Source organism: Uloborus diversus, chromosome 9 (genome assembly GCF_026930045.1).
Source record: "Uloborus diversus isolate 005 chromosome 9, Udiv.v.3.1, whole genome shotgun sequence".
NCBI classification, from domain to species: domain Eukaryota; kingdom Metazoa; phylum Arthropoda; class Arachnida; order Araneae; family Uloboridae; genus Uloborus; species Uloborus diversus.
The window spans coordinates 37732080-37751219 of record NC_072739.1 but is presented as its reverse complement, the minus strand read 5'-3'; the positions used below and the strand labels follow the sequence as shown (position 1 = coordinate 37751219).

Here is a 19140-nt window from a genome sequence, read left to right as displayed (position 1 = left end):
CCATTTTCATAAGGGAAACTATAGGGGTTTTACAATTTTAAATTTAGCATCCCTTTTTTGGTAACAGATGGCGCCACCATTCAATGTGTTATTTTTACTTATTGATGTTTAAACGATCTTTTTGTGAAAATTTTCTAAAAAATCTCGATTATAACCCCCCCCCCTAAAATGTATCGATTAAGTTTTGAACAGGGGGGGGGGTACTTTCGGGATTTTACGGTATGTAACCGATATTTCATATTAATTGAATCACATTATACATTGCTCTAAAGTATACATGTATACTCATATGGCAGGGTGGCACCCCTGAAAATTGCTAAGACTCCCCTCCTAAAGAGAGAAAAATAACGCTTAAAGCAACCTCCCCCCTACAAATTTCAGTGACACAGTCTGCACCATGACCCCCCTTAGATGGGCATCCCTGCGTATAGTTTGCAATCGGGTAGAGTGATTTTTCTCTTAGGTGGGTACCTAGCTTTAAATCCTTTGTGTCTCATGTGTAAAGCAAATGTCGTGCACTGAAACTTCTTACCCCATTTGTTATTATTTAAAATTTACAATATTAGTTGGGAAATATTTTATTCTAGAGTTTTTTTTATATGTTTTAGTATATTATGTAATTATTTTATGCAATTATATATGCATTAATTTATGCATCTTTGTTTTTTTTAAACTGTTCATTAAGTTTTGGAAATACTTTATTTTGTGTACCTAGTTCATATCCTTATTAGGTAGTTTCCAGTATTAGCCCTTTCTGTGAAACACTTTATTTTTTCCGAAAACTAACCAATTTAAAAAAGGAAATCCAATCACAAGAGTTAAAAAGTTTTTCTTACTTCAACGATGTTGTTTTTAAAAAAAAAGCTTACCTAATAATGTGTAGGTATTAGCGTGCATTACTTATGTAAATTCTGAAAAGATTTATCATATAATGACTTCACTTGGAAATGGTTCTTGATTATATTTGAATTGCCCTGATAAATATTGTAACAAATCATTAACGTTTTTCTTATGTCTTTGCAATGACAAATCAAAATGGCATTTATTGAATTCATCATTATTTAACGTATTTTCTTTTTACCTTTTGAAATTAACGGTAGTGTTGCATTAAACTAAGGATAAATCACCCTCCTTTTGCTCAGACTGCATACTAAGGGATATTATATGTCATGTATTGTATGACATATTATATGTCATATTTATCTCTGTTTCAAATAAACTTGTCTTTGAATTGTATCTATTTTGTTTGTGTGTAAATTTGTAACCCTTCAAGTTTAATATTGGGGTGAATAAAGAGCTATTATGTTTGAAAACTTTCCTATTTTACGTGCATAAAATATTCATAAGACATTTAAAAAATATCTTAATAACAGATAGCTAATTAAATAATTTAATATCATTGGTAAAAACATCAATTTTGATTTCAGCTTTTAAAGAAAATGTTTAAAAAAAAGTGCTTTCACACATTATCTTAAAGTTTTGTGCTCGAGTACTTAATATTTAATTTTTATGGAAATAGAAAACATATTAATAACGGAAATTAAATATATATATATATATATATAAATGTAGAATTCAAAGATGAAAGATCATAGTCTCTATCATAGCTTAGAAGCTAATCTCTGCTTTCGAAACGTCCGGCAATTTAATTTTCGTCAGGAAAAATGGAATATTATGAGAAAGAAATACGTATAAACTTTTGCACACCATTACTTATGCATGATGCAGAATTATATATCGTACCTCTGAAAAAAAAAATGAAAATTTGGATCCTTTTGAATTCTTGGAAGTGAATAACTAAATGCTTCTTTAGACTGCTGATGAAATTTAATATATGTAAGATTTTCATGCTCCTAGGTCAGGTTTAATTTTTAATATGTGCAATATCAAAGAAAGAAGAAATAGTAGAAGAAAAAAAATGCATCGTTAGTATATTGGGAGCAGTGGCCTACATAGTACCGCTGTGGCACGAGGAGAGGGGGGAGGCGCAATGGTAAGAGGCCGCACGCTCTGACAAAATAACACTGTTAAAATTAATTATACATATTTTTTTAATTTTAACTTTTTTTACAGGGGGAGGGCCGCACTGAAGTCCATGTACGCAACTTGATTAGGAGTATTAAAAAAAGGCTCTCTTGACAGTTAATGAGAAGATGAAAACACAAACGGGTCATAATTCTGAAACATTAACTTTGATAACGAAACCAACGAATCTCGAACAGGGTGAAATTGATGAAACTTTAAAACAGCTCCATCTGTTAGAAGTAAAGGCAGAATGAAATGCGAAGCAAAAAAAAAATAAAAACCAACATAAATGCTTAATGGGAGAAGAAAATGACTGTTGTAAACAATTGTGAAGATGTAAATATGTCCATGTGAGAAATGTTTTGATTTTGTTCACAAATGGGTTCGTAAACCCTGTATCAATGTGCTCACACTAGTGACAGGCATTGGAATTATATTAAAAACCATTAAAGAGAAAACACGAGATGACTTATTCCTGAGTCACTGTCCCCTCGCACCCTTTTTCCCACAAAGAAAAAAAAAAGCTAACTGAATATATACAAGAGAATTCAATCAGCCCAAATTTCCACAGTGCGGCAAATCGCAACATTTATTCTCCGCGGCTGTTAAAAGCCAACCCAGCCCAATTGGGCGGGAGAACTACCTATCTGGCACACTGCCAATGTGAAACGAGTAAGTTAGTGTATTTTCCCTCCAAAATACCCTAAATAGTTCATTTGAACTAGTTCACAAGGTTGAGATGAACTAAATGAACTACCGTATTTTCCTGTATATAATCCGTGGATTATCTGTTGAAAAAGTTCTAAATTTCGTTGTGCGTATTATACGCCGCCGCAGATAATCTGATTAAAAAAAAATTCATCTGAAAAGTTTCAAGTGAAATTCCCAAGTTCTGCAAGAATTGCCGTTAATTTTTTTAAGAAGTAATAGATGGCGCTGAAACAAACGTTTCTTTTTCTCTTAGCTTGGCCTTACGTTGTTTTCTGATTTCTCCTCAAGCATTGCATCATCGCTCTTGGCCAACGCCCCGCTCCTGCTACCCTCCCTGCTTTTTGCCGCGAGCCGAGCAAGCGGCGCATTCAAGCTATCCTCCAATCACCGATAGGCGCAAATTACACGTCACTCACCCTCTCTTAAGTTTACAGGACTCTGCTAACAATAAGCCGGGAAGCAAAGGATGTAGTTCTTAGCGTGGTATCCGAATTTCGGGTGAAATAAGACTCTCCGCTTAAGAAATCCTGTTAGTTTGTTAAATCCATGCATATGTAGTCTTTTTTGTCATAATTTCCGTAAGTTATGTAATACTTTAAATTTTTCGTAGCGCGGAGAAGTATGAATTTGAATTGAACGCTGACATTTGAATCGAACTCGCCAGCCAATAAGAGCTCACGAAAAGTTAGCGATCTCCTATAATTCGCCAATACTAGTAACGAAGTGTGACGTTTTACCTTTTAACACAGTTTTCCTAGGTTTTTCTTCCGCTCACCGTGACGTCATGGTGCAAGGAACTTTGCAGCGAGATCGTCGCTAGCCATTTCATCTCACATTTTGTCTTTTTCTACTTAGCTTGGTGAGATTTGCAATTGTCAATAGTGAATTCGTGATGTCGGCATGCAAAAGAAAGCGTGTTAGTTACACGGCTGACTTTAAATTAAAAGTAATAGAAAATAGGCAATCGAGGTTGGGAATCGAGAAGCGGCAAGACTTTTTTCCATCGACGAATCTAATATTCGATTATGGAGGAAGAATAAGTCGAAATTTGAAACGTGTGACCGTCGGAAACGAGCTGACCGGCGTGGAAAGCCTCACTGGCTGGAATTAGAAAAGGAACTATATCAGTGGATCCTGGCAGAGCGAGAGGATGGAAAAGCTGTGTCAACGGTCAACATCCGACTAAAAGCTAAACTTATTGCTCGTGCTATGAGCATTAACAATTTCACAGCGGGACCCACGTAGTGCTACTGATTCATGAAGCGGAGCAACTTGGCTGTCCATGCGCGTTCAACGGTCGGGCAGAAACTACCCGACGACTGGCGAAGAAAACCGAAGACCTCCTTGTGTACTGCAAGAAGAACATCTGCGACAACAGTTTCACTGCGGACTTAATTTTTAATATGGACAAAGTTCCGCTGCAATTCGACGTTCCCCCCACCAGGACCGTTGATGTCCAAGGGACCAGTAGTATCCCCATTCACACTACTACTGGGAATGAACGTACCTCATTCACTGTTGTTTTGTGCTGTTCAGCGAATGGTGCGAAATTACCACCGATGGTAATTTTCAAAAGGAAAACGCTCCCGAAAGAAAATTTTCCGAAAGGTGTGGAAATTAGAGGAAATCCTAAGGGCTGGATGAACGAGGAAGTGATGATGTCATGGCTACAGAGCGTGTGGCGAAAACGGAAAAATTCGTTTTTTCGACCCAAAGCTTTTCTTATAATGGACTCCATGAAAGCGCACCTTGGCGAAAATGTGAAAAATGCCCTCAAGGTTGCATCTGCAACCATTGCCATAATCCCCGGAGGGCTAACAAAAAAATTGCAGCCGCTAGACGTCGGATTCAACAGGTCCTTCAAGTTCTAGGTGAGGAACTTGTGGGAACAGTGGATGTCTGATGGGGGAAAAACATTTTACTAAATCCGGTAAAATAAAACGGGCTTCGTATGAAACAGTCGTGAACTGGGTTCTAAAGGCTTGGAACGATGTGTCGGAAGCCACGATAAGAAATGCATTCCGAAAGTGCAATATTTTTGAAAGTGGGTGCAACAATGATGAAAATGACTGTGACAATGAAATGTTATCGAGTGATGAGGACTGTAATCTATTAAGTGATGAGGACGCTATGAACTTATTTATTTCCGAATCCGATGAGTCAGATTTTGATGGTTTTGAATTGTAAATATTTAATTGTAAATTGTTCATTTGATTCAGTATTTTATTTTGAAAATGTATCTTTATTATGCTTGAATTACCTTTTTAAATGAAATATTTAATGCTAGTACTATTTTATTAACCTGCTGAAAATTGTTAGATATGTTATCCTAAATGTTTTTATTAGATGTGTTTCATAATTAAATTTTTTTTCCTCCCATCATTTCTCATTTTAATCATATTGTGGTTTTATTTTATTTAACATTATATTAGGGGTAGTATATTTGTGGAATATCTAAATGTTCACTAATCCAAAATGCTTCAAAAGCTAAAAATTTTAATCATTCTTTGATAGTTTGGATTATAATGTTTAAGTGTCGCGATGTTTAAACATGGCGAATCAAAGCGAATGCCGTAAACATACCGTACAGCAAGCCGACTGCACTTCCGTTCTCTTTCAGAGGAAACCGCCGCAAGCCAAACAAAAGGCGCTAAACGGTCTTGCGTCATCTGTCTGATAAGAAATACACATTGCTCGATTGCTGTTACATCAAAACTTCATTTTTGCATCGTATTATCCGCGGATTATACGCCACCGCGGATTATACGATAGTTTTTTTTTTTCAGGCCGATTTTTTGACCTGCGGATTATACGCCGCCGCAGATTATATACAGAAAAATACGGTAGTTCCCTAAAAGGAACTAAAACTTCCATCTCTAGTAATAACAAACCCAAGTGGTGGGACCATGCAGAGCCAAGAAGCAGCTTTGGGGGTCCCAGCTCGGGGTTCGGCTGGGGAGCATTTAGTGGAAGCTAATTTCCCGTCTGCTCGCCGGTCACTAAGGAATAGAAAACCTCCAGAAAAGTTCAAGGAATTTGTGGCTTTAGGTGGGGAGGAGGTGTTGCATCCCAAAGCAATGACTTTGATTTCAGGCAACCGTGACTGTAGGCTGCATGTGTGTGCTAAGCAGCTCTAGCATGCTCAGTGGTATGAGTCCGCTCGATGTAATCATGTTTTTGTGAATAAGTAAAGTACTGTTATGTTACTATGGAATGTGAGTATGGTTAATGATAAATAAATTACTAAATACAACGATGCTTTCTCCTTTTTGGTGTGCAAATTCCATTCCAGAAAAAGTTAAAAGTTAGGTATGTTCTTCAAGAAGGTATTTTAAAGCATCAAAATTAGAAGAACGATGGGGAGCATAGCCACATTTGCCACAAACCTATGACACATACACTTTGTTCCAATGGACTTACAGACACTATTAGATTTTCTAAAACATTAGATGAAAAGAGAAAGGACTATGCATTTTAAAATAATGTCAGTAATAACAACCAACAAATTTACCGACAAAGTCAAGTCATAGAGATGAAATTTGATTTGGTATTTGGATAGATTTTAAACGAAGTAAAATGCCAAAGAGGTTATTGACAGTCCTTTGAAACCAAAAGCACATTTTTTTTTTTTTTTTTGATGTGGCAAAAAATGAGTTTAGTCAGTGGATAATATTACAAACCATCACAAAACTTTAATTAATAAAAGTATACTTTTAGATTCCATTACAGATTCATGGGAAAAATGAACTTTTTCAGAATCATGCAAGCAGAACTCTTTCTCTTTCCCACGTGTATTTATATTCATAATTTGAAAAAAAAAAGTTTCTAACTAGATTCTTTTGCTTAATTTTTCCCTTTGAGATGCATCTATAAATTATACATAATAGTAGCAATGTTCAAGAATATAAAATGCTATTTTTTTCCCCCTTTGGCACACAAATCTTACAAACTTAATTGAACGAAGCTTGTAAGATAGCTTTGCTGAAATATGCACTAACATGAAGACATAATATTCTTAATAAACTTAAAAAGTTACCTTTTAGCAAGGAGATGACTTCTTTAAGTTTGCCTTTAAGATCCAACAAATCGGCCTTCTGGTCATCAGGTGTACTTTTCAAAAGTTCTTCAACAGCTTCCAACTGAAAGTTTAATGAGGATAATAAAAAAACCCTCCTGTGTTAGGTTTGGCATTTCTGCCATGAAAATAACAAAAATTAAGTTGAAAAAAAAATTACAATTTTGCCAACAACAAATCATTTAAAACTTAAAATCAGAAGATTTATTTAATATTTATTTGATTCATCAAAATATTTAAAGAGTTTCAGTATCTGATCATAGTTCATATTACAATAGCCTTTACATTGCAGTCCAAATTTGTTATCGTAAATTTAAGCTACCAGTATAGTTATTTTATGTAAACCGGATTTAATCTTATACAATAAAATGTAAGTGATTGTTTACTCAAGGAACCAAACAAGTGTTTTATAAAGGAAGGGGTTCCCACCTCCCCTAAGAGCAAGGACACCTCCCCCCTCTAAATATTGCGGAGACTCCCCCCCCCCAAAGAAGTGAAAAATACCCCTCAAAACCACCCTACCTTAACCCCTTGAGGACCAGTGCTCGGAAAACGAAGCGCAGCTACGGGACCGAACGTTCTGAAATGGAACGCCGCCATCGGCCTGAGCATTTACAGCAGTTAAGCCTAACTAAACAAAAATATTCATATAAAATCAGCATCTCAAAATAATGGCTTGAAATTTTAATTTTGTTTAAACAATGTACTACTGATTACTAATTACTAATATAAAGACTATTACATTATTAGAAGGAACGAAATAAGTAGAATACTAAAACTTTAACCATGTGCACAAAATTAAATGATATGTGCACAAAAACAAAGTTAGAGTTTGACATCGTGAGTGTGGAATCAAAGAAAAGGAAATGTAGCAAAAAAATATGTTCCTTATGTAATTTTGATTAAAACAACTTAGGTCAACGAATTTAAACTAGTTATATTTCCCCCGCGACAAGTTTCAAAACTGCTTCATAATTCACTCGAAAACATTCCCTTTCACTCACTTCGCTAATCATTTTTATTGCAGTTTCCCATCCCCAAATGAAAAAGAATAAATACAGAAGAACAATATCAGAAAGGATTCAAAAATAATCATAAACTTCAGGCCTCTTGAACTCATTCCTGTACTCTCATTGAACGGGGAATCCCAAAAGTCTGGAACACATACGCGAAAATATTTTAACCTTCCTTCCCTCCCCCATAATTTATTCAGCTAGATGTATATCTCTTTCAATTACTCGTAAAAAAAGAGAAGCAAAGATATAAGCAAGAGCAATTGAGACCTCATAAATCATATGCGCAGAGCAGTGATTCACTGTTGTTTACATAAAAAAAAATCTATCCCATTGAGAGGCCCAAATAAGAAACTAAAGCGTGTACATGAAGGTCAAATACCATGTGACTCGAATATGATCAAAGTTATAGCCATTTAGCGCCATCTAGTATCATTTAAATATTCAATTCAATCGTTCCATTTCGCGTGACGCTGGGACTACAGCGTCGATCAGAGTGCGTAGCGGATAAGTGACGCTGGGCTGATAGGAGAGGAATCGTTGCGTAGCGTCCGCGTGACGCTGGGTGCGAACGGGTTAAAATTTCAATGGGGTAGTCTGCGTCATGACCCTTCCTAAGTGGGCAGCCTTGCATGACAAGGGCACCCATATAGGGGGGCAAGTGGAGGCTTAAGCCCCCCCCCTTAGAAATTAGAACTTCCTTGCTTTTAGTACTTTTTTCTTTGCAAAAAATTTTCTTTTAAAACCATTAATGAATAAGTTATTAAAAATGTCATACTTTAATAACTCAAGTCTGTAGTATTAAAATTGGTTTCCGTGGGGAAAATATCTGAGCCTCTCCCCATAAAACTTTGCATATGGGCGACTATGCTGCATGAAGTAATATTTCATTTTAAATAGGTTCGATTTTATAATGAATGAGTGTAATCTACTGGGTGGATTGAAACTATCTTTTCCATGATGGTTTGGAATAGCATAGTCACTTTTCATTTGAAAAAAATAATTGAAATATTGAATTTTCCTTTTTGTTGTATATTATTAGGAATTGATGTCAATCAAGGACAATCAATGAACAAAAATGTCCTTATTAATTACAAAGCAGTTTTGCACAATATGAACTGGTTCAAACCAAACTGTGCTGTCAGAATCATTTTGTTTTCACCATTGCTTGTGTCTAAGAAAATGATCTTGAAATAAAAATTTGTCTTTAATTTTTGTCTTGCTGTCGTCTGATTTTTCTAATAGAGTGCAACAGAACAACTTTTACAGCCACTCCATCTTCTAATCCTCAGCCACTGACTTAACTTGATGTTATCACGATTAATGTTACCAATCTCCCTCTGTTATCAAAATCACTTGTGGTCCTGATTTTATCTATTTATTTCAACACTAAAATTAAAGGGCTCAGGGCAAGAATGTGACATGCCATTTTTCAGTAGGCCAACTTCCAACTAATAAAAAATATTTGTAGCATTTTTCAAAGGTATTATACATTCTATATTTTGCAATACTATAACCAGATATGTTTTTCTCCAAAACTCATTGTTATGTTTATTTCAATTTTTAGTTATCAGAAACAAAAGTTTTGATTGAAAAGTCACTCCTTGTGGCTTATCACATTTCTACTCTGAGCCCTTCAGTTATTGCTTTATGAGATCAGAACATTAGAAAAAAGAGGGTGGAGCTGATAAGTTAGATGAATGCCTTGATGTTGAGCAACCTCCTACAAACCTAAAAATGAAGAATGCATTGAAAATGTTGAAACACTGAGTACAACGAAAATATTTAAAAAGGGTACAGAGAAACTTTGTTTAATGGAATCTATCATTAAAGTTGATTTCTTTCCTACGGTTAAACCATTAAAAGCGTCCTTATCAAAGCAGATAATGAGACAATTTCAGCAAAATCTGTCTAGCTTTGAATCGAAAAAATACATAGATTCATGGAAAGTCCTAGTTTACGGTTCACTCAAAACAAATAAGGGTCAATAAGGGTCATTCAATACAAAGGTTGGTAACCAGAGAAAACAGTTAGAAACATCCTTTCTCCACAAAAAACCATAAGTGGTTTGCCACAAAAGTCTTTGCTCGTTTTAAAAGAAAATTATGGCACAAAATGATACAGTGACACTGTACAACGACATTAAAAATATTTTATTTTGATTCATTGGTAAATAATTGAAAATAAACTTTAAATCAGGCATTGTATAACAGCAAAAACTCCTGATTACTGATTCTTGAAATTATTTATAAATCTTCGGTTGAGGATTTACAATAATCGGAATCAGGGTCATTGAAATCAGGAATTGCCACCTGAGTTACAAATAATTCGTGTTTAGGCTAACACATTTTTCACTTTCAAATGATTATTTATTTTCTTGTGCAGTATTTTTTCGTTTATGCTTCAATTGATTTACTTCCCCATCTCGGTGTAGAGCTGTACCTTACAGCAACCGTACCCCTTACCGGCGTTGCATGCTAATAACAATAAAAATAAAAGAAGTTATGTGTAATTCATTTCGTCAAGAAATTTATATGGATAATTTTTCAAAGGAACTCAGAGCATCTTCAGAGCAAAGAGGGGTGATTCTGAGCACGAGAAATACAAAATAAAATCAATCAGAAAGCATACAGTTAGTTAAATCATACCTGCTTTACATAATCGGCAATACTTTGAGGGTTTGAAGACATGTTCTTAATTTATTTTATTTGTTTTGAATGTACGTATTGCAAACAGAACAATCTTTTTAGTATTCTTTGTCTCAGTAAAAGAAGCTTGGTTTAAATGAGAAGAATCACTAAAGTGTTATTTTGGATATAAATCTTAAGCGTTGAAGTAATAAACTGAAGTCTCATAGGCATGATGTTGTAAACTTACGGATATTAATCAAACTTTAAACATCCGTCGGATAAATGTACCTGATTGGAGATTTAAGTGATGCCGTGCGGAAAGATAAACTTTTTCTGTAGCCAATTCGCAACTCCAACGAACTATAGGGGGCACTGAAGTCACTGTCTAATGGCGGACTTAAAAACATAAACAAACGCACATGGTAACGAAGAAAATGTTAAAAGTGTTGTGATTTTTGTTCGTACGTATGATTTTTTCGCTTTATTCTTTTTAAATTAATTTTCAAAGTCTTGTGGATATTCTGGCCCACGTAGAAAGAAATGAGAATTCAAGAAGCATTACTAAACGTCAAAGATTAATGCAAACTACGTAGTTCGTAGTTCTAAGCAGCTATTTCCACGATGTTGAATTCGATATTTATCAATTCTTGATAAAACTAAATAATAATTGTGGCCTGACAAGAACAACAATTCATGCTAGAAAATTCAATATGACATTACAAATTATTATCGAAAGAAGATGATACTTCTTTGCCTTGCTTGGCTAACGCTTATTGTTTTGCATTTGTTGCTGAGTTATTTCTCTCGAATTCCCGAATCGGTTAATTTAAAATTTTTCTGTTTCGATTTTTCTAATTTCTGAGTTACGATTTAATTATGTCAAGTTATGCAAATCATCTACAGAATTCTCACGGATATATGATAGTAGTTTTCTTTTCAGTTGAATGACCATTATTTCCAGTGGCGGATCCAGCCGATTGTTTTGGGAGGGGCCATCCGAAATTTTTGAACAAACTCCCCAGGGCCGAATTTAGCTCCATGCTGCCCGTAGGCAAATTTGAAATCTGCCGCCCCCTCCCCCCCCCCTCTAAACGAAGCAAAATATCCTTCACTCAAAGAAACGTGAAAAAGTGTTCCCCTGATTCAAACTGTCAAACTTATGAAGAAATAATGGCGTTTCACATTCTGAGGCCCCCGATGAAATGATAACAGCAATCTCCCAAAAAAAATTTTATTCGGCCAATTTTGCTGACGATTCGGCAAATACCATGATTGAAAAACATTTGACTTTCATAAGATGTGTGAAAGTAATCACTATTAAATTACAAGAAAAAATTGTCTCTGTGGAAAATGAAAGAATGCTAATATTTTACTTTCAAGAATAACAATTTAATTCAAAAAAATGTGTATTATAATAGCAAATTTGCCGTCCCTGAAGAGTTTGCCGCCTTAGGCAGCTGCCTACTCTGCCTACTGGGAAATTGGGCCCTGATAACTCCCCAGAAATTTTATTAAAATTAAGTTTTAAAAACTATATTATCGGGGTATCGAGACATTAGGTGAGGGGATGGATTAAGGAATTTCCCTCGAAAATGTTTCAAAATTTAAATTTCCGAGTAATTTTTGAAAATTAGGAAACTAAAAACGCATTTTGTCTATTTTTGATGATGTACGGAGAAAGGTCAGGTTTCGGGCGCTGGCCCCAAAATACTTTTTGAAAATAAAGCTTAGAAACCAAAATATTTTCTCATTATACATTGAGAAGTTAGAAGAGGATGGGTGCTCTTCTAGCTCTTCAGCTGTCCAGCCTAAAAATGCACCTTTAGGTAATGTTTGCTTACATTAAAGGGAAGTGTGAAGGTGCTTAGAATCCTTCCTTCCTGGAAATATTTTGCCTTTAAGGCTCTAAAAATTTGATTTTTAATTATATTTATATATATTTTAGAAAGGGATGTTAGATTCGTGAGCTCCTCCAAAAAACTCCCTTTTAAAGTTATCATCACGATATAAAGGGGGAGGAAGGGGATCCTATCCAAACTCGTTTGTAATTGAAGTCCCAAAAAAATTCATTTTAGTTGCTTTTAAGCAAGTTAAGTGATAAGGGCTGGATAAGCTAGTTTCCGTTGACATTTTTTCCAAATAAAAGACTTAAAATGCAATTTTTTGCTACATATCAAGGCATTTGTGAAAGGGCATGGGAAAAGGGGGTTCTCCTCCTACTTCCGAAGTTAAAGCCATAAAAACGAAAATTTAGGCTCTCTTTGTCTTGTGAACAATAGTTATACTCTGAGAACTGCAGCATTTAGAGATCGTCCAAGTGTCTGTAGTTCAAATCAAGAAATGATGTAAAAGATGGAGAAAAATTTTGGAAATATAAGTTTTGTTTTGAGGATAGGAATATAATTTATCTCCCAATTAAGGCCTATACTTCTTTTTCAGTAAAATACATGTGTTAAATTTTGTTATCTTCTCATAATATTTTTTTCTTTTTTTCCTTAAAAAAATTCCTACAATCACAAGGCTTTGGGAGGGGCCATGGCCCCCATGGCCCCCCTCTAGATCCTCCCCTGATTATTTCTTTTAACTTATCGAATTCTGTAATCCTACTACCATTTTATTCCACTCATGATAAAAATTAAAAATGGTTTAACTAAAAACGCGAAATCTCGCCAAGGCTACTTTGCTCGCACTATACTAAAACTATAACCCAAAACAAATTTGGCGAAACCTTTCAGCTGAAAATGAAAGTTCTCGGTTATTCATTTTGTTCTACGATAATATATTCAAGAAAATATTTTGCATACTGTCCATTCCAACTAAATGCTGCTGTAAAATATGGTAAGTTTAATTAATTTAAGATTAAAAAAAACCCCATATTCTTACAAATTCATACAAAACAATAAAAATTTTTACCTTGTATAACGTTATCCAAGTTTGTTAATCCAGAATTTTCGCTTTCACCAATTATTAAGGAAATAATGAAAACTAACATTATTTTGAGAAGCTCGAGAATACTACTAAGGGACGAATTAATTTCTGTAGCTGAAAGCAAACTAAGACACATCGATTGCGTTAATAAATACTCAGAACAAACTGCCTGTGTTTACGTCAACAGACACACGTGGAACGCAACGTGGCAATGTTTTAGTTTCATTTGCAGTTTTGTAAATCACCGCAAGGTAGCGTATTCGAGCGCTGGAGTTCCGAGATTCGCAACTCCAACGAACTATAGGGGGCACTGCAGTCACTGTCTAATGGCCGACTTAAAAACTAAAACAAACGCATGTGGTAACGAAGAAAATGCTAAAAGTGTTGTGATTTTTGTTCGTATGTATGATATTTTTCGCTTTATTCTTTTTAAATTAATTTTCAAAGTCTTGTGGATATTCTGGCCCACGTAGAAAGAAATGAGAATTCAAGAAGCATTACTAAACGTCAAAGATTAATGCAAACTACGTAGTTCGTAGTTCTAAGCAGCTATTTCCACGATGTTGAATTCGATATTTATCAATTCTTGATAAAACTAAATAATAATTGTGACCTGACAAGAACAACAATTCATGCTAGAAAATTCAATATGACATTACAAATTATTATCGAAAGAAGATGATACTTCTTTGCCTTGCTTGGCTAACGCTTATTGTTTTGCATTTGTTGCTGAGTTATTTCTCTCGAATTCCCGAATCGGTTAATTTAAAATTTTTCTGTTTCGATTTTTCTAATTTCTGAGTTACGATTTAATTATGTCAAGTTATACAAATCATCTACAGAATTCTCACGGATATATGGTGGTAGTTTTCTTTTCAGTTGATTGACCATTATATCTTTTTACTTATCGAATTCTGTAATCTTACTACCATTTTATTCCACTCATGATAAAAATTAAAAATGGTTTAACTAAAAACGCGAAATCTTGCCAAGGCTACTTTGCTCGCACAATACTAAAACTATAACCCTAAACAAATTTGGCGAACCCTTTCAGCTGAGAATAAAAGGAATAAAGTAAATTCTTTCTCGGTGAAACATTTTTCATTTTGTTCTACGATAATATATTCAAGAAAATATTTTGCATACCGTCTATTCCAACTAAATGCTGCTGTAAAAGATGGTTAGTTAAATTAATTTAAGATTTAAAAGAAAACTCATATTCTTACAAATTTATACAAAACAATAAAATTTTTCACCTTGTATAACGTTATCCAAGTTTGTTAATCCAGTTTTCGCTTTCACCATTTTCAATCAACTCATATTTTAGAAGGAAATAAGGAAAACTAACATTATTTTGAGAAGCTCGAGAATACTACTAAGGGACGAATTAATTTCTGTAGCTGAAAGCAAACTAAGACTCATCGATTGCGTTAATAAATACTCAGAACAAACTGCCTGTGTTTACGTCAACAGACACACGTGGAACGCAACGTGGCAATGTTTTAGTTTCATCGGCAGTTTTGTAAATCACCGCAAGGTAGCGTATTCGAGCGCTGGAGTTCCGAATTACAGTAGAAAAATTGTTCAATACATTGTATCATATCCGTATGATTTTTAAGGAGGCTTATAAGATTCGAAAAATAATGTCTTAATTATCAATATCATAACAAAGTAAACATAAATGAAAAATTTAAATTTTACCTATCATAACTCATATTTAAACAAGAACGACATACTTTAAATTTTCCCATCATAGTAACTCTAGAGCTCAAATACGCTACCTTGCGGTGATTAACAATACTAAAGAAAGAGGTAAAACATTCCATTCCACGTGCTTTCCTTGGAGTAATTTACAGGCTTCAGACAGTTTGTGATGTAATGTAATTTCAGAAGAAAAGAAAGCTTCCCACAAACACGGTGAAAAATTAATGTCATTCACTAAGCGTCAAAGCGAGTTATAAGTTACGGCATTTGTTTGTTTTACCTTTTTCATCCGCCATTAGACAGTGGCTGCAGTTCCCCCTATAGTTTATTGGAGTTGCGAATCGTAGAAGCGTTCACGTACTTAGTAACGCAATGGTCAAGCGCTCGTGGATCCCACAGTGGCTCGTTCCACCATACAAGCAGACGTAGGGGTAGCAGTTGTTCCCCGAACCATTTTCTAGACGTCTAGCGGAAGTGAATCAGCAGTCCAAGCCCTTTAGCACCAAAACATTGGCAACTCTGTCTATGGTGCGGAGCCAGAGCAACGTGGGATGACATTGACAGGTAAAAGGTGGTGTTCAGTGATGAATCCCGGTTCGTTTCGGGGTCAGATGAAAACCGAGCACGGTTATGGAGGCGCCCAGAAGAAAGGTACCATTCCATCTATTCTATCGCACGACACACTGCCCGCAGCGCGGGTATAATAGTTTGGGGGACCATAGCCTATGAGATCCGGTCAACTATAGTTGTGGTACTTGGAACCTTAATGAGTCAGCGTTATGTTAATGAAAATCTGCAACCACATGTAGGACCGTTCCTAAATGGTCTCCCAGGCGCAATTTTCCAGCAAGATAATGCTCGGCCCCATACAGCTAGTGTTACTCAAGACTTCTTAGATCCTTTTGAGACTCTTCCATGGCCAGCTTGCTCCCCCGAATTGTCCCCTATAGAGTATGTATGGGATCAGATGCCGCCGTGCTACTCTGTGCAAGATTTAGAAGTGGCTGTTCAAAATTTGTGGGTCCATCTGCGTCAGGACAACATTAGACGTTAAATTAGCTTAAGGCCGGACCGTATTGCGGCTTGTATTGCAACAAAAGGGGGTCCAACGCGCTATTGAAGTAGAATTGTATTTATCTCATTTCTTAGCCTGTATTTGTTTACTTGTCTAGATTTTTGGAATCACGTGTATCTCTCACCTATATTATTCTATACATTAAATTTCACTTCAATCCAATGTTTCCTTCTTGCAGCGCTATTTTCAATGTTCCTGAGTGTATATACAGGTCGGCGCCTAAAGCTCATAGGGGCCTTACCTAAGGCCTATATATACGAGTCGGCGCGTTAGCTTAAGATCAGCCACTTTGGATCGGAGTGCGTGTTTGAGTGGTTGCCTTTCCTGGTAAGTTATCACGTTTGGTGATTTTTTACTGCAATCAATTATTAGCAGCACGTGAATTGTTTATTAAATAAAATATTATTGTTGGCCGATTTGGCGAAACCCGCAAACCTTAGCTTCATAGACGTGCGCATGGAGGTCATCAGGGGTACCGTGTGGTACCCCCATCAGCACATAGAAGTAAAAGTTAATACGAAAGTGGCTAAAATTTTATATTTTCAGTTTCATTAATTTCATTTCTCAAACGCTTTAAAAACCCTTTTTTACCCTCAATATTTGAATTTCTTTCTTAAGCGAGCAAGTATGGGAGTCTTTCCAAGCGCAATTAAAACTTCCTGGTACAGTGACACCCCCATTTCTGAAGCCCTGCGCACGCCTATGCTTAGCTTTGCAACAATGAAAAATTCGATCCAAAATGGCTCAACTTAAGCTGATGCGTCAGCCTGTCTATATAGCGGCTCCAGCCTTACCTATGGGCACTCACCGCAGGCTGACGTCATCAAACCAGCCAACCGATGCAACCGGTTTTGTCTGCGCAGCAAAAAAAAAAAAAAAAAAAAATTGCATTTTAAGACCTTAAACTCAAATTATGTTTTTCGCAATCACGAATTTCGATAGGGTAGGACCTTACTTATTGGGTTTCTTGTTTCTTCTAATGACTTTTATCGCAACCATTATTCGAGTTCAAGAAGTTAAAATTTAAATGAATGCCACCGACTGGATGCTGGAGGTTGTGTGCGCGCCGTCCCTATGTGCAAGGTTGTGCGGTACACGACGACGCCAGAGTCAAAAAGGCGCCGAGCTCTACCGATCAAAAATGTTCCGAATGAAAAATTAAATAAAAAATAACTGTCGAGTAAACAAAAAAATTTTCTGGCTCCATGTTATTTTTCATTTTTATTCTTTGCTTATTCTATCAATTTCAGTACTTTTGACTGAAGGCACCATCCCCATTGAGCACAATGCCCAGGAGGCCCCATAGCACATACAACCTTGAAATTTGAAACACAATTCAAACGTATCCCTGGGATCTGCACCTCGAAGTCGTTTTTCTAAATTTCGTTTTCTGAATTGATTTTTTAAGCTAAAAGTTCATCTAATTGGGGGTGTTGCTCAAAACTTGAGTTGACAATGACGTCACGACGTGCAGAAGAAAACCGAGTCAACAGATAAAACGCCACACAGCCTACTTCACGAATAAGGGAATCAGACGAGATCGCCATCTGTCTATGAGCTGCTATTGGCTGGCGGGGCTCCGAGTATGAATTTACCGCTTCGCAGGTAAAATTGAAATTATTTCACGATTGAAGGAAATGATGGCCAAAAAGGTTATGTATGCGTAGGTTTAACTAACTAATCCGATTTCCAAAATGAAGAGCGTAAGGGGCCATTCATTAATTAAATAAGGATGATTTTAGGAATTTTTGACCCCCCTCCCCCATGTAAGCGTAAGTAAGATTTTTTAACCTCCCCCACCCCATCTTACGTAAGATTATCCATTTTGTTTTTCAAAATAATAAAATAACGAATCTTACATCACTGGAATAATGGTTATTAATTTCACTATTACTGAATACTTTTTAAAAAGTTTTGTGCAAACAATTATTTAGTAAAAAGAATCTAGACTTAATGTTTTTTCGACAAATATTTTTTGTATATGATGGGATACTAGTTTAAAAAAAAGACATGCCATACATAGTGCAAATCTTTTACAAAATTTTACACTATTCATTCTTTGAAAAACAAGTAAAAAACAGCTCATCTTAGTATGATTTTTACTTTCCAGCAGTAAACGAAATATGATCCCTGCCAAACCACTTGACCGCGCGATTTTTAGCCTACTTTCCCAGTAAAAGTCAGAAAAAGAAGAAAAAAGCATGAAAGAAGGCTTAATGCATCTTAAAAATGTCGCGAAAAACAAAAAAAAAATCAAAAATAAATAAAATAACTAAATAAATATCGAAAAATTAAGAATTGGAAAGTAGGGTATTGAGATGGGGAAAAGTGTCTGTCGGTCTGTCTGTCTGTCCCCCCCCCCCTAATAACTTTTGAATGAATAGTCCGATTCGAACAAACTTTTTTTTGTTCGAAAGATCTCGGCGAGGACACCTTATTCCCATATTTTCCTTTTTGATTTGAACTTTTTTTTGTTCAATTTTTAAGTTTTTTTGAACAGTTCAAAAAAACTTAACATTAGCGATTACGGAAAAACTGAAAGTCAATGTTGATTCCGTACTTGAAAGCGGATTTATTTCAAACAAATTTTGTTGGAAATATCTCTTGACGCCAAACTCCAGACTCCGACTCCGAGAATTTAGAGGCACCTGACTCCGACTCCGACTCCTGTGACCGACAATTAATCGGACTCCGACTCCACGACTTCGACTCTGACTTCGTAGCTTTGGCAAAAATTTATACACGGAGGACAAATGACTGACTCCGATTCTTGGATATTCGTCTCCGACTCCTTTATCCCAAAATGAGATTGACTCCGACTCCGCAGCTATGGTTTTCACTGTGAAATAATTTTTGTTGATATGATTTGTTTTTATTTTCACGCTAAGTTTTAATTTAGGTATTCAGTTTTTGACGAATAAACTCGAAGTCATTTATGTTTCTACATAACGATATGAGCAGACGATTTTTTTTTTTTTT

At 35.7% G+C, this 19140-nt stretch overlaps 1 protein-coding gene across 1 annotated transcript in view; it reads right to left on the bottom strand.

The window, feature by feature from the left end:
- The window catches only part of LOC129229218 (zinc finger CCCH-type with G patch domain-containing protein-like), a 90053-nt gene extending 79365 nt beyond the window's left edge, over positions 1 to 10688 (bottom strand). The window contains exons 1-2 of the mRNA XM_054863480.1: positions 10473 to 10688; positions 6773 to 6875 (exon numbers count right to left, since the gene is read on the bottom strand). Coding sequence (XP_054719455.1) covers positions 6773 to 6875; positions 10473 to 10514 — 145 coding nt within the window. The 5' untranslated portion in view covers positions 10515 to 10688. The remainder of the gene's footprint in view (positions 1 to 6772; positions 6876 to 10472) is intronic.
- Positions 10689 to 19140: the final 8452 nt, after the last annotated feature.